General features: G+C 44.3%; 2 protein-coding genes across 3 annotated transcripts in view; both read right to left on the reverse strand.

Moving 5' to 3' along the window:
- bmper (BMP binding endothelial regulator) overlaps window positions 1-5,214 on the reverse strand; it is a gene marked incomplete at its 5' end in the record, with an annotated part of 36,116 nt that extends 30,902 nt beyond the window's left edge. The window contains one exon of the mRNA XM_080471041.1: window positions 5,109-5,214. Coding sequence (XP_080327167.1) covers window positions 5,109-5,214 — 106 coding nt within the window. The remainder of the gene's footprint in view (window positions 1-5,108) is intronic.
- A 13,209-nt stretch (window positions 5,215-18,423) lies between these two features.
- Window positions 18,424-26,481, reverse strand: part of bbs9 (Bardet-Biedl syndrome 9) — a 165,174-nt gene continuing 157,116 nt past the window's right edge. For both annotated transcript variants that reach the window (XM_080471039.1, XM_080471038.1), the window contains one exon: window positions 18,424-20,897. In XM_080471039.1, the coding sequence (XP_080327165.1) occupies window positions 20,563-20,897 (335 nt within the window). In that variant the 3' untranslated portion in view covers window positions 18,424-20,562. The remainder of the gene's footprint in view (window positions 20,898-26,481) is intronic.

A 26,481-nucleotide genomic window follows, 5' to 3' on the forward strand; every position in this document is an offset into this window, starting at 1 on the left:
TATTGCTCACTACTGTTTCCTCCTTCATGGCTTCATTATTTCAGCCAATAAACCGCGATGAGGCAATAGCTGCTTCTGCCAAATCAATAGATCAATACTGGCTTCCTATAATAAAGGAGTTTGATTTATTTTCATAGACATGAAGGCTCAAGTGCCGTGTCTGAAGCACCGTTTACACGGCAATACGAGTGTATCTGCAAAACCTTCTTCACTTTGGGAGGGTCTGTTTACGCGACACCAGAGTTCTGATCCACTGTATCTGTGAAGTTTTTAATCCGGCTCCCGAGCAGGAAAGATTTTTTCACGGTCGCTATTCCCTCCTGCAGAGACTGCTCTCCGAGGAGAACCGCAGCTCCTCCAGGGTGTCAGCAGGCGATTCACACCTCCGTCCTACTCCACGCTAAACTCCCTGAAAATAGTCCCAATGGTTGGAGCTGCGTTAGAGCTGCAAACATTGTGTTGCTGCTGCCTTGCTCAAGAGTTTCCCCAGGGATTAATAAAGTCATTCTGAGCTTTTAAAGATAGAACTAGTTTATTATGAGATGATGACGTCACGCAGACCCCCACATTGTCCACATGGAAGAAAAATACTTTGTACTGCTTCCTTTTCTGTCCTGATACTAACCTCAAGTTGTCTTTTGAGAGAATACATGTATACATTAGTACATTTCATACTTTACTGTAGAGAGGAGTTTATTACAGCCTCTTATAAAATCAACAATAATTATAATCATAATATTAAAGCAAACAGCTGTGGTATCAGAACAGTATCGGCAGATATACAAATTTAAGTATCAGGATCAGATCAGAAGTGAAACAACGTGGCTCGGTGCTTCCCTACTGCAGTATAGATGAGCAAACTGCTCAGAATCCTTCATGTCCAGCGCAGCATTAGTATCGTGACCCAGCCTGCTTTAGGGCTTTGATCAGCACAGTGGACCAGCTTGTTGTGGTGAACGCTTACAAAACTGCAAGTCACAGTACTTAGTAAGTTTACGACTGTAATTGAAGTAGAAGTTAAATAAACTGTCTTTCATATGAATACATGATTCACTTGACTTTATCTTAACATAAGCCTCGCCTATAAGAAAGAACTATTTATGTATAATAAATATGATATTGTTTTTTTATAATACACATTGATTTATTGCTTGTATTTGTTGAAAAATACATGAGAAGAGAACCTTGCATATTAAATCGCATTATTAAGGAAAAAAATCGTAATTAGATTATTTTCCAAAATCGTTCAGCCCTAGTTCCTAGTATTGCTCATCTAAAAAAAGACAAATGTTCCAATTTCATGGTTCAATAAATCTGAGAAAGAAGAATATTGTGAAGAACATTATAGATGTAACAAGACCATGAATTACATTATACATCAAGAAAGGACAATAATGCAGTCAAAGGAAAAATATCTAAATTTAGACATGGAGGGAATGTAGATATAGGCCTATGTAGAACAAAAAATAGTTCCACCAAGGAGGATTTTTTAAGTTTACATATAAATAATACATATCGTGTTGATTTTTTTATAAAATATATTAAAACTACATGTAAGCACAAAGCAGCAACATGAGATTGTGTTCGAAATAAAAGGGGTTATGTTGTTTAAGTATTCTCAGACTGGGAGGATGTTGACTTAAAATATGCTTATTTTATCCTCAGTCTTTACCTGTGAAATCATAAACAGTACGAAGCCATGAAAACCAGAAGTAAAACCAGCCTTACAAGAAATGAGTCAGCTAAACTCAAGAGTTTAAGACCAAATTATGAAGTAAAATCTAGTATAATCAGCAGGATAGTTGCAGCTATAATTGTCTTTTCGGGACCAAAAATTATTGTTCATTTGCTTGATGCAGGAAAGTAACATTTATCTCGTCTGTCTGCGAGCAGCTGAGTCCAAAATGACTCTGACTTCTGAAGCTAAAGCTGCTGGCATTATCGCTCCACGTCAGAGTTCCAGACATCTACCTGCTCTAACGCTCCTGATTCAAATGAATGGATCATTATCAGGCCTTCTGCAGACGTTGATGGGAGGGAAATGTCTGAGAATTTGCCCCCGGCACCAGGATTAGAGAACAGTACTGTAAATTAAAAATGGGCCTTGCAACAAAAGAGGGACTTAAAAGGCGAAATAGCATCAGCTCGTGTCTGAAAGTCCCCCGATAGTTAAAGATCTTAACAAGGTTTATATCAGCTCTGTAATGGGGAAAGTTAGAAGCCGCAGCGCAACAATGGTTCCTTACAGTCGTGCCGTCTGTTTTTGTCCCTGAGAGTTGGCCAGTAAACCAAGCCTGTGGATTGAGGCGAAGCAGACCAACCCTGCCGACTCCGCCACCACTGTAAAATTTACAACCTTCGAGTGTAATTAAACTGGCGCTGTAAGTGTTGGGGGTAGTGGGGGTGGGGGGGTCTCTGAGGCCTTATACGCAGACAAAAGATTCATTCCTCTGCTGGTTTTCAGCTGCTACCTCTGTCTTATCGATCCATCCTGAGTTCTCTTGCAAAGAATTACACAGCACCACCTCACTTCAGACTTCTGCCCCCATTCAAATGGAACAAATCACTTCAGTCGACCAGAAGCACGAGGATAAAACACCAGGAGATAAAATGATCAGGCCAAAGTATCTGGACATTCATCATAAGGCTGGAAGTCAAGGAGACTCAGAACGGAGAGTTAGAAGTCTGTCCCATTGGAGACACGGTTCTTACTGTCCAGTAAAGTTCAGCTTTGGTCTCCTACAACACAACTTCAATTCATTAAAAAGCAATTTGGTCCTTAACACCTTGTTTCCAAAAGAAAATGAGCATGGACACGTCACTCTTTCAAGCCTCCTTTAGTTGGTCTGTTGTTAGAACTGTGTTCCAAGCCTGTTCACATATCTGATCTAGTTTTGCGGTTGAATTTCTCCTGTTTCATTTGATGTGTAACATCGATGTAGTTATTCAATGTTTCATGCAGCTCTTGTTGGATCTTTCATTCAACCGTCAGTCGGAGAGTTTGTGTTTAAAGTTGATATTAATAAGATGCTTCAGACGGAAGTGCAGACTCTGGAGCATCAGGCAAACTCCACATAGAAAGAACTGAAAGCCTTGAATCAAAGAGGAGTATTTTCTGCGAGGCGAAGCTTGACCATGACCTCTGAACGCTACAACATTTCCTGGCTTTGTCTTCGGTTTAAGAGCAAACAAATCCAGCTTTGTTTCCTGATCTTGTTCAGACAAGCAGCATGAAATCGACAGTGGAGTTGCTGCAGAGATGAACCTGCAGCCAGCCGGCTGACCTCTGACCCCACTGCTCCACCTGCTGCACTGACATGTCCAGAGACCTGGAACAGCTCGCTGCCTCTGTGTCTGTCTACAGACAATAGACAGATGATACAATGCATATTTGGGATGCCAGGTGGAGGAATCTGATCTGCTGGGATCATAATGGAGCAGCCTCCCCAGCTGATGCAGGCGGCCGGTGGATCTCCCCGGCTTCCCACATCGTTTCATGTCAAACAGATACACATGTCCGACCACAGAGAGCCATCTGGTTCAGGTTTTCAGCTCCGTCTGATTTTCATCTCCCCAGTTTGCCTCGGGGGAAACTAAGAGATAACGGGCAGAAGAGGGGAAACCCTTCACATCTGAATTTCTCTTATCTGAGCGGATGCTGAAAGTCAATTTGGGCTTTTCTTGTCAGGTAGAAGTCTGTATTTGTGATCAAAGCTGAACAGAGTGGAGCCTCTTTTCTAACTCTGAAATATTTTTTTTTTATATCAAATTCTCAAGTTGGCATGATGGGGAGGAAAAAACTAATTATGATGGTATCGAATAGAATACACATAATTTATCAATCTCAGAGGGAAGTCCCTTTAAGCAATCCTCCACACTGAGTAGATAGAAAACAAAGTCAAATATCAAATAAGACAGGATGAAAATTTAGGAAGTAATTTGAAATATTGTACAAGACTTAAAAGTGAGTCTCATTGCTGCAGGAATTAAGGATCAGACTTTACTGCGCGTTAGTGTGAGGCTGTTGCTGTATGGAATGTTGTGTATCTTCCTCACACTGCCAGGTAAAGCAGGTCAAATCTTTATGTCAGCCACGGAGGTCCATGCGGCCTCTCACGCTGCTGTTTATCCAGAGATGAGACGCACACAGGCCGGGTAGCAGCCGCAGCCGCGGCCGAGGCCGGTGACCGGTCGGTCGGTCGGTGCGCTCCGCTCCGTCCCACCACATCCATCTCTCATTCATCCGCTCCGTCTCTATTCTCACACCGAAACGGCGCTGCGGGGCGAACGAGCGAGAAGCTGTGACGCGCTGCGGCTGTCAGAGAGCGACACCGCGGGCAGGGAGCAGAGAAAGGCGCGTCGGGAGACGGACGGAGCGCCGCCGTTCAATTAGAGCCGCTCAAAGAAAGTGATTTACACTTTACAGCTTAAAAGGTGGGCTAATTACAACCCAACGTGTCACAAACAACAATTTGAGCTTAGATTGTTTGTAATTTCGCGTAAGTCTTTCATCCTAAAGATTCAAATCCTTTGCGTAATCCTTTTAAATGTCATCTAAATTCCTTTCAAATTGCCTCGTGTCAAGATGACAAATGTCAGACTGAAAAAAATAATTTCTGCAAATAACAGCCTCTGCAGAAAAGAGCAAAGACCAGAATGAGGCTCTGGGCTGATGCAGGGTGGCACAAATGATAACTTTATCATCGAGCGCTGAAATGAAAGATTAACTCAAACTCAGCTTAAAACTTTTCAAACACACTTCACACGTTTAATTAATCTAATCTGTTCAGATAAATTAATTTAAATAAAATTAAGCCAAGATGTAAAATGTCTACTTCTAAAAGTACTTTAGTGTGTCGTGGCGCTCGAGAACTTATCGCCGGTGATTCTTAGAAGTTTTTATTTCACCACCAAATTACTGGCAGTCAGAAATATAGAAGCTGAGGTGACTATGGTTTGGGTGCGCTCCTTCTGGAACTGAACTCACAGCCTGGAAGAGCACGGAGATGCAGCAGCAGACTAAATAACCAAAGGTTTGGGTAGATATTTCACGCATGGTGGGTGTTGTGATGTGTTATTACGAGGCCATAGGATCCCTTTAATCTCACCTGTAATTAGCGGAGAGGAAGAGCGGGGCGTTTGGAGCAGCAACAAAAAGCAGAGGAAAAACCTACAGGTGGACCAGGAGGGAGGGTTCAAGCAGCGGAGCAACATCCTCGGGCTGACTCCAGGAGGGGTGGGGGGTGGGGGGTGGGGGGGACGTATCAAAGCAGCTTGATGGGAAAACAGAGAAGAATAAATCGATAAAAACTAATCCGAAAGAGGAAAAACGGGATCAAACGAAGCAGTTCCACAACGAGCCTTTCTTGGTGGTGCAGCCAGGACGCAAAGCCTCCTCACACTGTCACTTTGTGCTGAAATGCAAAGCGACAATCAGCCAGACGCGCGCTGACATTAAAATGACAAAGACGCGCCGGCAGACAGGAGACAGCGCGGCTCCGCAGGCTCTGCGCAAACGACGGGAGTCCGTGGATGAATGAGAAACATTGAGGGAGAAAATCAGCCCCGGATCCGGCTGATGTGAGGAGCGTGGTTCAATCCACCGGGGCTGTCAGCAGGGGTCCAAACCAAAAGTGACCTGAGATCAATTTAAAAAAAATATATATATAACACAGGAAGGTTCAAAAGTTATCAGACTCCCCGCTGACAAGTCACCAAGAGAGCTTTTCTTTTCCTCCAGCGCGTTTCAGTCTGCGCTCCCGATCTTCAGGTCCGTTTGACACATGGATGCTCGACGCAGACTGTCCAGGACGGAGAAGTGGACTGCAACCCTCTCTGTAAAAAAAAAAGTGCTTCTCCTCCCTCCCTCCCCCCCCTCCCTCCCTCCCTCCTCTTTCTCCTGTTGTATAGAAGCGGACCTCTGGTGTCGGAGCGCACCGCGGAGCCAGAAAGTCCTGCCTCCTCTGTGAAGCCGGGACCTCCTCCTGTATACCTCCAGACCTCCTCCGTGCTCCTCACTGCGCTCTGCTCCTCTGCTCAGCCCCAAACCTCCACAGACTCCTGTAATGACCTTCTCCTGGATGGATTTGTTAAAAAAAAAAAAAAAAAACATTTAATGAGAAAGTGACACCAAACCTGGAGACACGCAGAAGGAAGAGGAGTCGTCATGTGAACCGGGTCTCTGTCTGAGGCTGAAACATCGAAATGGCACCAATTACTTTCCAAACTCCCTCCTGAAACCACAGCCTGTGTTTTTCTTTATGGGGTCACTGAACCTCTTTCTGGTTCAGGCTTCACATGCTCGTTTGAGAGAAACACATCCAAGTTAATCATATATATTAAAATACACAATTCACCACCAAAGCATGCTGTTGTTACATGCATCAAGATTATTCTGTGTTCTTTGATTATCTTTAAAAATGTATGACACTTGTGTTGAATGTGTTGAGTGTTTGAGCTCTGTCGGATATTTGTATTTTAAAATGTGACCTCTGTCTCAATACAGACTATTAGACGAGAGCACTTCCTCACAATTTAACCTGCAGGATAAAATAGGGAAGTTCTGTTTGCAGCTTTTGTCATAATTTTCTTTAGTTCTTATGACTAAATGTTCAGCTTGTTTGTAATTGAGCTCACTTGCTGTCAAAGTGCAGCCACGGACCTATTTGGGACTTTCCAACGGTTCAAAGGTCGGCCAATCCCAAATTGGGGTCTGGACCGAGGCGGGCTGAAACAATAGCTCAGGCAGGGAATGTGGCTCAGGTTCAGGCCACCCTGCTCGTAAGCTGGTGACTTTAAGAAGTCCCACAAGTTACAAAATACACACAAAAAATTGAAGCAAAGCTTTCAAAACATGATGTTGTTGTCATGGGTGCGTGTGTGTGTGTGTGTGTGTGTGTGTGTGTGTGTGTGTGTGTGTGTGTGGGTGTGGGTGTGGGTGTGTGTGTGTGTGTGTGTGTGTGTGTTATTTACGGCTCTAAACTCCTCACGGTTGAAATATCACGACGGTCTCTTTGTATTTTGATGTTCTATTTTTCTGCTGTACTTTTCCTTTTTGATCGATTTGCTTGGCAGCTCTTCTAAACAAACAAAAGAAATACATGAAGAAAAGCAGGTTGACAGTTGCTCTAATGCCAAAATATGCAATGCCATCACTTTTTCCACCTTGCACACCTTCACACTGTTCAGGCGTCTCCAGTGAACAAAAGGAGCGTCAGGCTGAGCGTCTCCATGTTGGTCTGGAACCTCCAGAGTTCACATCACTCTGGCTGACTGTCGTCCGATAACATCCAGACAGTTACTGAATGAATCAGAGAAGCAGTTTGTCAACTGTTTATCTTCGTTGAGCGGGGTGCTTATAATGTCCATGGAAATGCTGACAGGAGCCAATCAGGAGAGCCGCTCAGTGTGTGGGAGGAGGTCAGGGCAGATGGACAAACCGTCAGCTGATTTCAGTTCATATCTTTTTACCTGCAGGCTAATATTCATTTATTCCTTTAAACCCTGATCACATGTGTTTGACGCATCATTTGTAGAGAACTTCTTTGAAAAATTTACGTCAATCTGGTTTTTGCCAGCTTTTTGTGCCTTTTCATGATGTCATCACTGTGACATCATGATTATTAGATTCCATAGTTGTATCTCCTGCCGTCGCCGAGCTCCCGCCAGACCGAAGCCCCATTTCACGTTTAAACTACAACGTTTTGAATGTATCCGTCTACACGGCAGCGGCAGAAACACTGAAAACGACGTGGCTTTCATGTTGTGCCACTAGAGGGCGCTGCTGGTTGTTTATGTAATGAAGCCACACACAGGCAGCAGAAAACAATAAACATTAACAATGGGAGTAACTCGGACATTCGAGTGGACCGACCACCAAGTTGGAGTGTTATTTGTCTGGAGATATCTGCAGCTCTGTGCTTTTAACATTTGCTGCATTAAGTTGCCATAAATCTGCAGCCGTGAGTCGACATTAAAGTCCCGCCTGACAGATGAGGCGGTTTCCTGACAGGGTCTGTCTTGTGTGTGTCTGGAGTCTTTAAAGTGAAGCTCGTCAGAAGCCGAGACGGGGAGGAAAAGAGTCTTCAAAGAAATAATTAGGACCCACCCAGCAGGTTTTTAAAGTGAGTGTCGGCTGCTGGAAACACACCGGAACAGGCAGCCCTGAAGCCCGAGGAAAACCAAAAGCAAAACCCAAATCCTGTCGAACATAGAAAAGAAAAAGAGCAACAAGTAGGAGATGGAGATTTGTGTCATAGAAAAATAGTGTAAAACATTCAAAAATCTAAAAATATATTTCTGCAAATGATTTGAATTGTTCATATCAGAAGTAAAAAAAAGAGTCAAGAGACTTTGAGGCAAAATTTCACCCATTTTCCAGTAATAATGACCACTAGAGGGCGAAAGAGAGAAGAAGGTGGACTGACCTGATCTGACCGCAGTAACACACAGTCTGTTAATGATCTCACACACACACACACACACACACACACACACACACACACACACACACACACACACACACTTGTAAGAAAAACTATTTCACCTAAAAAGGTATTGGTTTCACCTCAAATTGAAGTTGGAGTCCCCACAAGGCCACACGAACACTCGGGTGTGTCCTCACACTCTTACGTTTTCATGACTTCTGGGGACGTTACTCTGACTTTGATTCATTCACTTCAAACCAAATGTTCACTCCCTCATGTTTCACTTCAACTTTAATCTGAAAACGTGTCTTCAGCTGTAATTTATAGGGAGCTACATCTTCTTCCTCACCGGTCAGTGACACACACACACACACACACACACACACACACACACACACACACACACACACACACACACACACACACACACACACACACACACACACACACACACACACACACACACACACACACACACACACTTTCATGCAGAATCTCTCTGATTAAATAATAAACCTCTAGTGTCCGAAGCCGAACACCAAAGACACTAAATACAATGTCCTCATGCTAAAAACTGAGTGTTTCAAAGGCTTTAGGTCCTCATAAGAGTGGCAAATAAATACATGCATACATGTACAAACACACAAAAAGTGTTTGCATGTATTGGCTTGTATTAATTTGCTGCACAATTACTCTAATTTTAACTATAACCAATAGTTTCATAACATTAATTCAAACCAAAGGAACATTTAAAAAAATGTCTTAACATAAATGGGCCCTCGTTAGAGTGACACACACACACACACACACACACACACACACACACACACACACACACACACACACACACACACACACACACACACACACACACACACACACACACACACACACACACACACACACACACACACACACACACACACACAGGATAGATCTGTTCATCAGGGCCGTGTTTTAAGATGAGCAGTGAAATTACAGGTGAGGAGGAATAACCTGGAGCAGTGCGAGCCGCCTCCCGCCTGCAGACGGGCCGCCTGCAGACGGGGAGCCGGGGCCCCGGCCGGCAGCCGTGAGGTTAAAGCCCCCTGCAGCCGGTAGGTCTGGCTCTGAGAGGCTGCCGGGGGGAGGGAGCGAGGTCGGGCCCAGCTGTCTGAGTCAGGCCACACCAACACTAATAGCCTGTTTTCACCACAAGAAATCTTCCAGGAACCCCGGACCGGAAGTTAAAATGGAAGACCCTGACTATAGATTCAGGGATTTAGTTTCTACTTACAGCTTTGGAGCTAAAAAAGAAAAGAAAATCCTTGTTCTTGAAAGTTTTGAAGCAATTTTTGCTCTTAAGTTTGCAGATTCCCGACTTGTATCCTATTAATGTGGATCGACTCTGAGCAGCATGGTAATGCTGAAATGAATATGAGAATGTGTAAACATACAAAAGTACTACGAAACTAAAAAACCTGAAGAGATCTGCCTGTATGACGGTCGATACCTCACTCAGTCGGATTACTGTGAAACTTCCTTTTTCAATTTCAAGCATTGCTTTTTCCTTAACTTTGGTTTCTGTCACCAATCAGCTTCATTTTGATCCAAATGGCACATCACCTGGAGGTTTTTCAAATAGTTGTAAATTCTGTGTTGTGACAAAGATAACATGTAATCTAAGCAATACATTCTCCAACTGAGTTTCACACAAAACAGAAAAGTTTGATTCCTCTCCGATCATGTTTGTTTGGAATCTTTTCTGAACATTTATATAATTTGTTGGATTATTCTTAGATGGATGTCAATCTGTATTTACTATTTGCATTTACACAGCAGCGTTCTGAAAACGATGTCCGTTTCCACGGAAACAGCCGAGACACTGAAAGCGACGTAGTTTTGCACAACAGGCTCCGTCTCTGCAGGAGGGAATCGTCCTCATGGAAGGAAAGTTCCACTTCGCGAGCCGAGATAAAAACCTCCTGGATCCAGTGGATCAGAACAGCGGTGGCGTGTAAACGAGGCCTGAGTGACATTCATCCATTCACACTCACACTCACACACCAGCTGCTGCTGTGCAACGCGTTGAATGCTAATTACTGTTGAGTTCAGTGTCTTGCTCAAGGACACTTCCACGTATGGCCAGGCTGAGAGCTTGGCAGTTGGAGCATGAGCTGCTCCTCAGGTTTCTCTCTCTGGATCGTCGGCAGCAGATTGCTCAGGGAGAACATGCACACAAAAAGGCAGTGGTCTGGATTTTCATCTGAGGTGACGGTGCTAACCACTGCGCCACAGCCTCCGCCTTTCAGAGGTTTTAGACAGATTTGGACCGGCAGACTTAAGTTACATTTTCTTGGAACAAAATAAGCGAACGGTTGAACGCTGCTGCCTGATTACTTTTGTAAAAGCGGATTCTGTGGAGACGATAAGAAACTGTAAAAGGATAAAAGTCCCACATCAGAGGGCGAGACAGACCCGTCCCAGGGTGGAGGAAGAAAAACAAAGAGCTCCATCTCATTGTTTACTTCTCACTTCAACTGTAAGTACATGAACCTGAGATATTTTCTAGGTTTATGGGCTTTTTAACAAACTACTCTCTGCACATGTTCCCAGAGTGAACGAGCGGAGCTGAAGGTTCCAGTCTGGGTCTCCATGTGAAGATGAGAGCTGGTTTATCTTCCAGAAGGAAAGAAAGAGCGATTCTAGAAAGCCACTGAATCAGCGTGGAGCTCTGGGATCCATCACACAGCAAACTCTCCCGCTTTTACAAGCTCCTGACGGGCAGGACAGGCCACCAGGTAATCTCCTGGCATGGAGCGCTGACCTCGGACGGAAGCCACCAGTCAACGGGGGGATCGTATCCCTGGAAGGAAGAGAGGAGGAGGAGGAAGAAGAGGATGAGGAGGAGAGCTCGTCCTTCAGGAATCAAAGTCCTGGAACTCGTTAAGACGTTTGTGAAACTTCAACCAAAGTAGGAAAAGGAGAGAAGAGGCTACCTTCAGCAGTGAGGAGGATTTTCTTTCACCTCCGAGGCTGAAGCAGAGTTTAGCTTCCAGCTCCTGACCTGCTGGTGAAACTCATGAAAACACACTCGATGTTTCTACTGGTGGGAGGAAGAGGAGGAGTCCTGCTGCATCATCTGGAGACACTTCCTGTTTCAGAGCATCAAACATCTGGAGTTAATTTCATTCACGTCAGGATGCTCTGATGTCTGTGTGAGTTTAACATTTTATTAGTATTAATTACATTAGTTCATATTGAACATTTGATTGAATGAAGTGCTTCATTCTGCTTGACGCCTCTTTCACCATTTTATTAGTTTGAATCAACTTTTTAAAAAATGTATTTGCTGTTGTCTTTTAATTTACTCTTGTTTTGTTTATTCTTTATTAGATTAATTATGCTGATAAGTTTCATTTTGCAAACTTATTGAGTCATAACTGTCAATTAAGTTATCATTTAGGTTTTGTGTGAACAATCTCAGCTTATTTATCATTATAATCATTAATATTATTCTTAACGCTTTTATAACATTAATTTGAGGCTAGAGGATTCTGAATGACCCCTCTGTGTGACGCTTCAGCCTCAGATGTATAAAGGCCCGTTTACATGAAAACCAGAATCAGAAACTGATTTATTACAGGTAGGGTTGTCAAAATAACAACATTTTGGTATCGATACTGATACCATCATGTATTTCAATACTTTTCCAAATAAAAAGAGCAGTCAGTCAGTCAGTCAGTCAGTCAGTCAGTCAGTCAGTCAGACTCTCTCTCTCTCTCTCTCTCTCTCTCTCTCTCTCTCTCTCTCTCTCTCTCTCTCTCTCTCTCTCTCTCTCTCTCTCTCTCTCTCTCTCTCTCTCTCTCGTCATTGACGGATGTACATCCGGTATTCTTTTCAAAGTAAAAGCTCGGTTGGGACAAGATTGTTTTGAAAAGACGTTGTTTTGACTTTTATTTTGAAGTTGTGTCCAGAATGTTGTTGGTAAATAAGGTGGAGTATGAAGCGCAGTTGCGGATCTGGGGTTGGGGCGCGGGAGAGCGTGGACCCCATCCCGGCCCTTTTTTCTACACCTCTCGGAAACCGGAGCGCAAAAAACCAAAAGAAACCGGAGCGCCGTTATCGGCTCTTTGATTGTCCAAAACATCCCGTACCAATAATATACCAATATTAGCAGGTATAGTTTACACAATATGAGGAATTAGTTTTCACTAGATTGGTGCAACACAGTAAAACAGTAAATACAGTAAAAAAACTGTGCAAAACATAGTGAGTTGAAATGTTTAGTTTAGGAGTTAAAGTGTCAGAGGAAGATATCTACAGTTCATGTTAATGTAAAGTATACTGCCTCCAGTGGTGGTGACGGGGCGGTGAGGGTTCAGGGTGGAACCTCTTTAGTGTCTGTTTACATGACGACGGTGCTCAGAGCCACAACTTTCTGAAAATGGCTCCCAAGGTGGAACTTTTAGAACTTTTGAAACCTAAAACGCCATGAAATAGAGAATGGATCTGACACGAGTGAAACACTTTGAGCTGTATTTTATGGTTTTATTGTACTAAACTCCAGATCTTCTGCTTACTAACCAATGAGAAGATGATGAGTATTTAATGTTTGTTTTATAGCATCAATTTGTCTGGAAGATTTCTCCGTTTGAGTAAAAACTACAATAAAAATTCTCATAAAAAGAGAAAATGAATGTTAAATATAAATGTTACAAAAGAGAAACATTATTCAAAATATGACTTCTATTGTCTTTTTAAACAAAAGATGAAAATGTTGTAACAACACGTCAAATAAAATAAAAGTTCATAATGTGGTGACGTCAAAATAAAAAATAGGCAAAATATAATTCTCTAGTCATTTTCTCTGTGGATAAAACGCCGAGCTCAGCAACGTTCACACACACAAACAGAATAAACCTGAACCACTTCAGTCAGTGGATGAGCAGAAAAGCTGCTAACGCTCTCAATCTGCAGACAAAGTGAAACGACGCAGTAATTATCGAATCCACTTTGTTTACGCCTCAAAACCCGAGAGACAGAAAGAAGATCAACATCAAACCCGGGGAGGAACGTCTGCTGCCGCTGGCTCAAAGCAAACCCTCCGTCTGGACCAGATCGGGTCGGAATGACGCTGGGATCGTTGAAATATTGTTGTTTGACGTATTTAAGCGTCGGGCGTGTGCACTTCCTCAAATCAGAGGCGGCTGTAAAGAGCAGGGGCGTGAAAGAGGGAAGAAGTTACTGATGAACCGAGGGAAAATAAAACTAGATCTGGGAAAGTCTTCAGAAGACTGAAATAAAACAAACATACAGAAAGAAGGAAGAGAGAGAATTGAAGTAAGCAAGAAAACAAAAAGAGAAAAAGAGAAGCAATTTGTTTTACGAGTGAAAAACCAAAGCGAATGATGAGAGAGGAAAGACCTCGGACGTCTTCTGTTGTGGTTCAAACGTTCAGTTTCACAGAGGAGCTTCATCCAGCAGCCTGATCCTCAGGAGAAACACTTTCCCACAGAGTCGCCCTTTTCAAACACTCAAGATTGGTTTTTCTATTCATCCTTTTTACAACTAAGGGGCAGATTCCAGCTGAGTCGGTGAAAAAAACCCAGAAAAGGTTTTTGGGTTATTGAAGGGAATCAGAATCCATGAGAAGCAGTCCAAATGGGGATTCTCAGTTTGTAGGTTTCAGGACTGGTTTCCACGACAACGTTTCAAGAGAAAAAGTCTCATTTTTGTGTTTTCGTTTCATGTCGACATGACGACGTTTTGAAACCGACAAACACAGGAGTTGGACCCTGGGAGGCGTTTTCAGTGACCCTGAGCTCTGAGGTGTGAACGGACGTCCAACACATTCCAACAGTGTTCAGCTCAACGAGGCCAAACTCTGACATGGAAATCAGCCAAAAGGAGCCGTGAACTCACCTTTTCCTGGAGTGGGACTGGAGCGGGACTGGAGTGGGACTGGAGTGGGACTGGAGTGGGACTGGAGCGGGACTGGAGTGGGACTGGAGCGGGACTGGAGTGGGACTGGAGCGGGACTGGAGTGGGACTGGAGTGGGAGTGGAGTAGGACTGGAGTGGGACTGGGGCGGGACTGGAGTGGGACTGGAGTGGGACTGGAGTGGGACTGGAGCGGGACTGGAGTGGGACTGGAGTGGGACTGGAGCGGGACTGGAGTGGGACTGGGGTGGGACTGGAGCGGGACTGGAGCGGGACTGGGGTGGGACTGGAGTGGGACTGGAGTGGGACTGGGACTGGAGCGGGACTGGAGTGGCACTGGAGCGGGACTGGGGTGGGACTGGGGTGGGACTGGAGTGGGACTGGAGCGGGACTGGAGTGGGACTGGAGTGGGACTGGGGCGGGACTGGGGCGGGACTGGAGCGGGACTGGAGCGGGACTGGAGCGGGACTGGAGTGGGACTGGAGCGGGACTGGGGTGGGACTGGAGTGGGACTGGAGCGGGACTGGGACTGGAGCGGGACTGGAGTGGCACTGGAGCGGGACTGGGGTGGGACTGGGGTGGGACTGGAGCGGGACTGGAGTGGGACTGGAGTGGGACTGGGGCGGGACTGGAGCGGGACTGGAGTGGGACTGGAGCGGGACTGGAGCGGGACTGGAGTGGGACTGGAGCGGGACTGGGGTGGGACTGGAGTGGGACTGGAGCGGGACTGGAGTGGGACTGGAGTGGGACTGGAGCGGGACTGGAGCGGGACTGGGGTGGGACTGGAGCGGGACTGGAGCGGGACTGGAGTGGGACTGGAGTGGGACTGGAGTGGGACTGGAGCGGGACTGGAGCGGGACTGGAGCGGGACTGGAGCGGGACTGGAGTGGGACTGGAGCGGGACTCTGCCCAACACCAAGAAGTATTTTCACTCATTTCACTTTCTCCAGATAAACTGAATCAAAGTCACACGTCTCCTCGCCGGTATCGACACACACAGAGTATTCCTTCATCCCTCTCTCCATCCAGAGATGTTTATTATCCTGAACCGATATCAAAATCTAAATTCTAACTGTTTGTGGCCCTTGAATGCCGGATCTTTTTTCTTTCAGAAGGTTAGAAACACTCAGAGGCAAAGAGCTGAAGTCTCGTGGACAAAGGAGGTAAAGTCCCCGAGTTCTCAAAAACAGATGGAGGCTTCCAGGAAAAGTTCCTGTGGGTGAACGAGTGAATGAATGGCTCAAGAGCAGCGACAATAACAAAGAGAGGTCGCTCATTTCATCAGGGTTGAAAGATGGAGGGATGGGAAAAGAGGACAAAACAGCAGAAAGGGTGGAAGTTAAAAGAGACGATGAAAGGAGGGAGAGAGAGAGAGAGAGAGGTCGAGTTAGAAGGTGGAAAGGAAACAGATAAAAGGTGATGAACGTGAGAAATGAGAAGAAAATGACATATTGAGAAAAACCCAAAGAGAAAAGTAAAAGAAAGCGATGAAGGAAGAGGATAAATGCAACGGATGAAAAAAGTTTAGGAAAAGAGACGTAATGGGAGATATGAGTGGAACGAGCCAAGTGAAAATATTTGACTAAAATGAGAAAGAGAAACAAAAATGGCGAGAGTTTTTGGAGGCGGTGTAACTCTACCTGCCGCTCTGCGACATGTAAACACGCCGCCGGAGCCAAATCAAACAGCGGCAGCTCTGCTCTTAGCGCCGTCACCCAATCTGCAGCCGTCTCGCCTGCGGAGCTCAAAAGAAAAGCTCGAGAGAAAACAAAACGCCGTCGCTTCAAACGCCGTCAAGGCGAGTGGCGTTCACCGAGGTGACAAGTGGGAGATTGGTTCTGACTCCGTCCACCACCTCCGTGGGAGGAAACGGAGATCCGCAGCCGGATTGGAGCGACGACGGACGGCTGGAAATACTCAAGTTACTCTTGGTGAGGCGGTATTTTCTGTGAGGATGAAATATTTCTGTATTGTTTGAATCCATCAGAAGAGACTGGAGTGAAACACGTTGGCTTTGAGGTGAAGTTTGTTTTCATCACGAGCGGCGCCGAGTGTCGATTCCCTCTCAGCATTCTGGAATGAAACGGTTCGTCTGCTGGCTTTGGGCTCGCAAGGCGTCACATCAGACCAGGACCTGGTGCAGTGCTTCGTAGTCTCGGGTTGAGCTTCTCGGGACGTCGAATGTTTCCGAACGCCAGCTGAGGATCTCATACAACAACTCCCATTAAAACAAAACATATTCCTCATTAACAACAAATAAACCACAGAGCGCCAGAGAATTAAAAGGAGACACCACTAATAACACCTTACTAGTAACGGAAACCAAAACCAGGCTGAGGTGAACACACTTCTAGATCAATGATGTTGGAGTTTCGATGATTTCTCTCTGTTTTGGGAATAAATCTTCGATTTCCTCACAAAGTATAAAGATATGTTTGAGATGAACTGTTGACTTTAGACGGTCTGGAGGCCAGATTCTGAGTCTGTGGCCTCGTTTAGTGAAACTGAAACCTTCCATCACGTTTTGGAGTCTGTTCCCACGACAACGGTCCAACTCCGTCAGTGGAAATGGAGGAAAAACTCAACTTTTTGAAACACTGCGATGATGGATGTAATCCATGGTCGTAGTAACTAGCTGTTCTGCACATGCTCAGTTGGACAGTAAGAACAGAGTGTTCCTCCACAGTGTCAGGACCTTACGATGTGGCTGGACTCACTATGGAGGGACTGGAGCTGCAGTTCCAGGTCCAAACCTGCAGGCTGTTCTGGACGGGACCTTTTTATTTCCATGAGGCTTTTCCAGCAGGAATGTAATCCTGCGTGGAAAGTCTCCAGGTGTGAAGGCGCTCCCTCCGGCGCTCTACCTTTCTTCCAGAATCCAGAAATATCCACGTTAACTCGAGGCCATAAACACCTAAAAACCGTTTGCGTGTGTGTTTCTTTATTAGCGCTGAAGCGGTCCAGAGGAGTCGGAGGCTCCAGCAGCCTGCTCTGGATGAATGGATGAACGGGGGATGAACTAGTCTTCAGGCATTAAATATTTAAAACATTCGCCTCATTTTGTTTTGTTTTTTTTTCAGAACAAAGCTGAAGAACTTTAACTTTGTCGATGCCTTCTATGAAAACAAGTATTTTAATGCTTTTACTTTTATTTCATATGAACTTGTTTCCTTCCGCTTTTTAATTTCATAGATTTCTCTGTTGTTCATGTCTTTCTCTGCCGACCCGACACTGAACAGCAGTTGTTTTATTGCTCAAACTGGCTGCAACAGAATATAATCTATCTCTTCTTATATTGATTTGGCTGACTGAGCAGGACTCATTTTGAAAATTGTCCAAAAAAAGCTGTGAAACAGAGAAAAACCCTAAAAATGGGTTATGGGTATGGGAAACACCACTTTATAATGAAAAACAGCACCAAATGCCAACAGCAGCGCCAATCTAATCCAGAGGGAGTAAAAAATCAAAAATCAATAAATTAGCACTCACCCGTCACTGGTAGATGTTTGATAGCTGCTCTGGTGAAGCTGTCAGGCTGCTAAAACCACTGCTGCTCCATGTTCTGGAGCTGTACTGAAGGGTCACCATGAGCAGCAGAACAGCTGTACTGAAGAGTCACCATGAGCAGCAGAACAGCTGTACTGAAGAGTCACCATGAGCAGCAGAACAGCTTCTGGAGTTTTATGGACGAGTTGTCCAGGGTTGTAGTTTTGTGGACGAGTTGTCCAGGGTTGTAGTTTTATGGACGAGTTGTCCAGGGTTGTAGTTTTGTGGACGAGTTGGTGGATCAACAGCTTCCAGAGTGGAATGCTTTAGAAATGCGTCGTCTCAGCAGGGGAATGTAACTTTACGAAACGTGAACTTGATGCATGATAAAGGTTTACAAACAGTTTTCCTGCACATGTGAGTAGGTCAACATCAATAACGACGGCAGACTTCAGATTTACAATAACTCACCTGGAACCTGGACCTGGATCCTCCAGATCCAAGGCTGGGATCTCTTCCTTCAACCTACAACTAGTTGACTTTACTCCAACCGCTGTCCACATAGCACACAGAAATCCTTCATTACCTACCATCCATGACTTTTATTACTAAAGGTTTCATAAATACGCTTCATTTCATCCTCGTGGTCGTGTGTCTTTCACAGGCTGCACGCTAAAAGTGCAGAAAACTCTTGGGGAATAAAAGACGGCTAAAAGCCCCGACCCAGAACAGGAGTCTGGTACATCAGAACCACGAATACGACCATTACAAAAGCTACACTATGTTACAAACAGGATTTTATTTGTAGTGCCTCGAGTCCAATGGAACTTCTGGAACGTCACAGGCGTTTCTCACTATCCCGCTTGGCAACGACCAGTCAGTGTTTCATGTTGATTTGTGTTTGCTAAAATATGTATATCTTTAAAAGTACAATCATACTCGAGCAGGTATAAAGAGCAGCCATGACCAGCACTGGTAGACAGATCTGCTTCACTACATGAGCTCAGAACATTTTGTTCCCGGTGGATAGAGGGGGGAGCTGGATGCTGCTCGTGTTGGACTGCAGAGCTGCAGGTTGTTGCTGGTCAGGCTGGAACAGAATCTACAATACGGCTGAATTCTATCTGCTTCACTTCTGGACTGAACTACTCAACACAAGAGCCAGTGAGTGTGTATGTGTGTATTGTTGGAGACAAATCCTCCTTGGAGACACACTTCCAGCAATAAATTGTTTAAATATGTAAAAGTTGACTAATTTCAGTGAATTCTGGTGTAATCAACTCTTTCCATTGTGTTCTACTTTGAGATGCACTGATGAATGCTGGTTTTTATGCTGATATAACTTCACCTCTTTTACTTTGTGAAGACGGAGGAAACACTTATCAGAATAATTTCACGTTATTAGGAATCTTTGTCTCAGATTATCATCATCCCCTGATGAAAAACTACACAAAACACTTAACTTAGCTTTACCTATAAACATAGTCGACATTACAGACTGTCCTTCTTCCATATTTGGAGTTTCTTCCTGAAAAGGACAGATTAACTCACTGGTGAACCTATTGCACAGAAAGACAAACAAACCTGATTTTTAAGATACTAGAAGTCATCATTCATTACATCTCTTCAAAGAATGAAAGATTTCTTACCTACAAATTGATTTATAATTGATTTTATATATGTTATTGACTGCTTGATTGTTTTATTTCTGTTTTCATGTGTTATAGTAAAAAAAGAATGTTCTGTAAGGAAAACCAGTTTTGAAATTGTGGCTCCTTTAACCTAACGCCCCTCCGTTGAACATTTATTGATCATGAGGTGATGAACAGAACCTGCAGGGTCTCGACTGACGTTCTGCTTTTTCCAGAGTCGCTCTGTTGGATTCTATTCTACAAAAACAGTCGCAGGTTTGATCCAGCAGCAAGAAGCTCGTGTCTGTTGGCCACCGCTTGTCCTTGAGTGTCCCGGATTGTTCTGCATTATAAAGAAACCTCATGGTGGAGGTCGGCGGCGGCGGCGGCGGCGGCGGTGGCTGTAGGATGTGGCCTTGATTTACCCGGAAGCAGCGGGGCGACTCGATGCGTCTGGGTTTTTATTCTTAGCGGGCCGGCGAGGAGCGTTGCCACACGAGGGGGCGACGGGCGGGCCTGACGTCACGGCCAGAGGCCAGCGTGGGCAGGGGGGTGGTTTGGGGCCGGACTGGGAGGAGGGCGGCGCCGGGCAAGACGGAGAAGACGAGGAGGAAGGACCGAGTCAGCGAAAAGTCTGGAGGAGGAGGAGGAAGCTTTCGCCTCCATCCTCACTCTGCCTGGGCTCAGACCTCACCACAGCTACACACCCCGAAACGGCTGGGCCGTGGGTGTGTGTGTGTGTGTGTGTGTGTGTGTGTGTGTGTGTGTGTGTGTGTGTGTGTGTGAGCCATTACTCCCTGATGTAAATATGCGTCTGGGAGGAAATTGCTTTGCTCCCGAGATGTACGACCTTGACTGAGTGTATTTACATGTAAAAACATATTTAGAGTGTGTATCTGTGCGGTATGAATTACATGGCCTTGTATACGTGTACATGTACACTGTGTATAAATATACGTGTATTTATGTGTGTGACTGTCTGGTGTTTGGACGTGTGTGTGTGTGTGTGTGTGTGTGTGTGTGTGTGTGTGTGTGTGTGTGTGTGTGTGTGTGTGTGTGTGTGTGTGTGTGTGTGTGTGTATTGCTGCAGCGCGGCCGTTAGCCCTCCGCGGCCTCCGGCTCCTTCTTCTTCTCTTTCACTTTGATGGACGACTTCCTGGACACCTTCTTGTCCCCCGACTCCTTGCCGGCCTCCTTGTCTTTGTCCTTCTCCTTCTTCTCCTTCAATGACGACTCCTTCTTCTCCTTGGAGGAGGAAGACTCCTTTTTGGACTCCTTCCTGGCCTCCTCTTTGCCGGAGTCCTTCTTTGACTCCTTCTTTTCCTTGGACGACTTCTCCTTCTTCGTCTCCTTGCCGGGCTCTGCTGCGTCTCCGGCCTTGTCTTTCACTGTTTCCTCTGACGGCTCTCTGGTCGTCTCTTTCTTTTCTTTATCTGAATGAGAAACGACACATGAAGTCATTAGTAATCTACATCTATTCATAACTCATCTCCAACCATGTCGGACGTAATAATCAAACATTTGCTTTCTTTTGAACATGGAGGCAACATGTTGGCCCGGAGTCACTGGATGAAGACTGAGCGTCCTGCAGAGGAGTCACTAAACCCTCTGGGGTTCCATTCAACTGTGTTTCATTTATAAGACCTAGATTAACACCTACATGCCATTTATAATTGTAAAACTGACCAAAACTACACATATTTCACAATTTCTATCATTAAAGATCTTCTAAATTGGATGTATGGATTCAAGCTGACAGACGTTATTGAGCTGTACTGTTTCTCATTAATCGCCTCATTGTGACTTAAACTAATGAGCAGGACATGCTGACGGTAGTGAATATGATTTTAGGTGAATGTACAAAAACAGGGAAATAAGAGATTAGAAAAAAACCCAGGAAGAACTCAGAATCCCCCAGGATTTCAGGTTTAAGGGCTGCAGCCTTTAGTTTTGTCAGGATGAAAACATTCACCTATTCTGGACCTGCTGCCTCACAAAGTACCACATCAATGCATGTTGCTTACATTAATTTTTGTCCCTTGTCTCTTGTTTTTTTAAAATAGCTTTTAATTGAACAGCTACTGATAATTAATATTGATTTTGCTTCTTTGACCTTCTACTTAATTAGTGAAGACTTCCTGAAACGTTGAGACCCTGATTACACAACAGTTCAAATGAAGGCACATCGTTTCTGCAATTTTGTTTCAGAAAAGTTCTGCTTGTATACAGTAACGTTGGTGCAAACGGGATCTTCGCTGACTTATAGAAGCTTTGAGAAGAAGTATTGACTTTGTAGTGAAGCAGCTTCACTAGAACTGCAGATTAAAACGTGACTTTATTCTATAGCGACGGCTGTGGACTGCAGGAGCGGCGCAGGGGATTGTGGGAAAGGCTTCCAGGGACTTTGTTTGACCGTTGCCGCGGTTACGGGTTGTAGTTCTGTGTTTGTGTTGTTTATTGCTGCTGGTTGTTGGGATGTCTTTGTTGGGTTCATTCAGTTGGTCTAATGTGTTGACTGTGTTCACCGTGAGCTGAGGGGACGCTGCAGGACAGCCTAATGTGTGTGTCAAAATAAAATCCAGCTTTCAAGTGATAAATACGGTTTCATCATTCCTGTGAGGATAATATACAATACTAATAAGTGTTTTTGAGCAAAAATATGAGTAGATTGAATGAAAACACAGTAAGATAGTAGTTTGTCAATATTACACCGTGAATACAGATTTTGAGGGATTCAGACGTTCCCTGGCAGAGACAGAGGCACTGCTGAAGATGGTGACGCCGCCCCGGCATCGAGAATGAAAATGAGGATTAACAGACGTGTTTTGTTCCTATGCAGACTGATGCAAACACAGCTCTGAGGACATGTCCTTATGGGGACAAATTGAGCAACAACAGCACCTGTTGCATGACAAAGGACCCCACTTAACGGGAGTTACCCCCACCCTGTCAAACACACACACACACACACACACACACACACACACACACACACACACACACACACACACACACACACACACACACACACACACACACACACACACACACACACACACACACACACACACACACACACACACACACAGTCTGCAGCCCCGCCTCCTCCAGATTGGATAGGCTCTCTGATAAGAAGATAACCGGCCTGTTGTCTGCCAACAATGAGACGCACTTCTTATCTCCATGAGAACGGAGAAGCTTCAGGGAGCGGAGACGAGAAACAAGCCTCAAAGTATCTGCATGTGTCTCTGTGTGTGTGTGTGTGTGTGTGTGTGTGTGTGTGTGTGTGTGTGTGTGTGTGTGTGTGTGTGTGTGTGTGTGTGTGTGTGTGTGTGTGTGTGTGTGTGTGTGTGTGTGTGTGCGTGCGTGTGTGTGTGTGTGTGTGTGTGTGTGTGCGTGTGCGTGTGCGTGTGCGTGTGTGTGCTCTAATCAGGCAGTTCATCGTCTGAGGCTTAAAAATGAGAGACTCGGTTGGAGTGTGTGTGTGTGTGTGTGTGTGTGTGTGTGTGTGTGTGTGTGTGTGTGTGTGTGTGTGTGTGTGTGTGTGTGTGTGTGTGTGTGTGTGTGTGTGTGTGTGTGTGTGTGTGTGTGTGTGTGTGTGTGTGACAGGCGGGTGCCAGGGCGACTTTAAGCTTTTGTTGTTGTTGTTGTTTTTTAAGCAAGTCTGGAATATTAAGAAAATAAATCATTGTTTGATTTATTGTTGAACAATTTTGAAAACATCCAGATGGAGTCATATTGTTGTACATCTCCCCAATATTTAGAATTTTAACAACATATAAAAGGACAGATCTATAACAGACATGTGACAAGTCTTTCTGTGTGTGGAATATAACAGGAGGAAAAATAACAAACACTTTAAAAACTTTTTAAAAAAAGAAACTAATTTTGAAACGTTATGGCGTAAAAATGATTGTAAAAATTGAAGTTATTCAGTATTAAGGCTAAATTGTGTTTTTAATGTTTTACACATTTGACCAAGAATTCAATCAACACACTTTTCCAATGACTGAAGTCATTTTTGTTAAAACATAAGTACTAATTCGGGGGTGTTTGTCAGAATTTGTCCAAATCAAAACAAACTCTGGTGCCGCGTGCTGCCGAGTATCCACCAGATAGTCACAGTACAGCTTTCTGAGGAGCAGGTCTACGTTGCAGTAAAATAAACTCTGGTAGAGTCTGAGTAAAACTTTAAACTGGCCAGAAGAGACATGAACGACATCTAAAGCAACAAACACTTGGAGCAGAACGCAACTCAATGTTTCAAGTGAAAATCTATCATTTTGAAAACAACGTGCAGCAGCAGCGTTTCCATGGAGACTGAGTGCTTTCAAAAGGTTCTGAGCAGTGTTGTCACGTTACCCCGTTAGAAGAATCTTGTTTTGGTCTCATAAAGAACAAATTATGATTTTTGCAGTCTGTGACCTGCGCCAGCGCCGTAACCTTCCATGTCTGGAGCGGCAGGAAGCAGGAGGAGCTTCCTCACAACAATCCACCCTTTAAGAATCTGCTCTGTGGCTTCATCGTTACACAAACTGCTGCACCATCATGCTGTGACTTTGTCTCTTCTCGCAAGAAAAATGTATTAAAATTCTCTTAAACCTTTTAAATGCTCTCAGTCGGATTACTGTGATTCTGTCTCCTTGAGGTTTTTACTAGGAAACTCTGCCGACAAAACCGACACCCAAAACACAATGAAAGTTTTCTGTTTTCACTTGAAAACGTTGTCATGGAAACGTGGCCCAACAAGCGAAAGCTGTTTTGAGGCTGTTCTACATGTTACAGGCTGTTACAGCTGGTCAAGTATGAAGGAGACACGATATTCATGTCGGGAAAAAAGGATACTGAGGATGAAGGTGTCCAATGTACATTTAAATCTTTTAGTCTGGCATTGCCATTCAGAACAAAATGAACCAAATCAGAGCCTGAGCGTTTCTCTTTACACTCTACACTGCCTAAGATACACCAAATGTCATATACTGTATGTGCTTCTTTCAGTTTTCTCGTATTTCTCTGTCAGTTGTACCTCAAAGCAGTCAGCGGTGATATAACAGGTTCATTTTAAGTTTCTTTTATTCTGCTCAGAGAAAGAACAAAAAGAAAGAAGGATTTGTAAACATCCTCTGTTTGCTGTTTTACTTCATCTGTGGCTTTTTTTTTTTTTTTTTTTTGCTTTACAGCTTAATATGTGTTAACTGAAAAGGCTCATTAAACCACGTGTGTTTTTCCGTCTACAGCCACGTGTCTCCCCACCCAACCCGGGGCAACAACCCGTGGCAATTAACCACACAAATAACCACAAAGCCCCGACTGGAAACAAAGGCAGATGTTTTAAACAGAAGTCCATGAGTTGACATTGCAAATGCATACATGCACCAAATCCGTCGGCATCACTACGAGGCAAGTGTGACAACAAACTGTTTGGTAGCACAAACACACAAACAGGTGACCACAAATTGTTTGCACTTTGGTGCAAATTTACACTTTGCCATGCTCTTCTCCTCCCTCCCTCACTTACTGAGCGGCTTTAAAGCTTTTACAGGCCGACATGAAAGACGTGTTGGGCGAGGGCGTGTTTGTGTTCACGCCGCTATAAAGAAACAAGTGCCACAAAGAAAGTGTTTCTGTGTGTGAATACGACTGAATGTACGTAGATGTCTGTGCCTTCCAGCCAGTTGGAAAGAAACAGCGACAATGTGTGTCAACTGAGATTTTTGTGTGTGTGTGTGTGTCTGTGTGTATGTGTGTGTGTGTGTGTGTGTGTGTGTGTGTGTGTGTGTGTGTGTGTGTGTGTGTGTGTGTGTGTGTGTGTGTGTGTGTGTGTGTGTGTGTGTGTGTGTTAATGCCACAGCAACACAGATGGACACACACGTTTGGTTCGGGGTTAAATTATGCTTTGTTTCTGTTTGTTTTTAATGAATAATTGAAAATGAACATTACATTCTATTGAGACGGCTCCATTGTTGTCAATGTGATTTCCCTAAAAGGCCGAGAAGACATTTTCTGTCTGGACAGTCTCCCGTTTGTTTTAAGTGAGCAATGTAATGGAAATGGAAAAGTCTAAACAGCAACAAAACAAACTGACAGGACCAGTCCTATAATAGCTGTTGAATAAAAAAAGAAAAAGGGATCTGTTAACTGTAGGCTGATTTCTGTGAATTGGTTTTGGCCTTTTGTTGGTTTGCAGAAATCCGCCAGGTGGTGTAGTTTTTCTTTGATCTAATCAAAATGACTAACGAAGGAATTATGCACTGATTAGTCAGATATATCTAATCTATGAAAAAGTTTGATTTGAGGTTAAAAGATGAATAAAAGTGAAGAAAGTACATTTAACAGCTTTTCTCTGAGAGAAGAAGTGTGTGGAGAGGTCTCTGATCAAAAGGAGGATGAGAAAGTCTTCTGGCCGTCAGCGTGACCCTGAATTGAACCTGAAACGGATCTTGTTCCAACACTTGGGTCAGACTTCTGTGTTGTGAGTCAGAGTTCAGAATTTAACCCACGACTGTCCATTCAGATTAACACTGATGGTAAATCTGACTGTGGCTGGAGGGACGCTCGGCTCTGACAGCAGGTAAACAATCATCCTCAAAGCCACGGGTCACAAAACCGCCATCGGCCTGGGGTCAGAGGTCAAAGGTCAAAACCTCTCGGCCTCGTTTTCACAACAAACATAGAAGTTACAGATGAACCTCAACAAGGTAGCGTCCCGTCCAACTGAAGATTTGAATTTGGTGATTCTATAAGACTCTTCACCGCTCAGCATTTAGCAGCCATGCTTTTGGTTTTAGTTTTGTTTCTTCAGGTGTTGATATGTATGTTATGTTACTTGATTCAGTGGTGACACAATACACACAGATGGAAATTTATATTGACTTCAAACGCATAACTAATCCACCTCATTGTGTTGGACAAACAAACAATCTTAGAATTCCTGCAAATGCTTCATGAGAAAAATCTGAAACTCTGTTCATACAAATGTCTGTGTACTTCTATAGTTTTATATTATTTTATAGATAT

Source organism: Lipophrys pholis, assembly GCF_963383615.2.
Source record: "Lipophrys pholis genome assembly, chromosome: 9".
NCBI lineage: Eukaryota > Metazoa > Chordata > Actinopteri > Blenniiformes > Blenniidae > Lipophrys > Lipophrys pholis.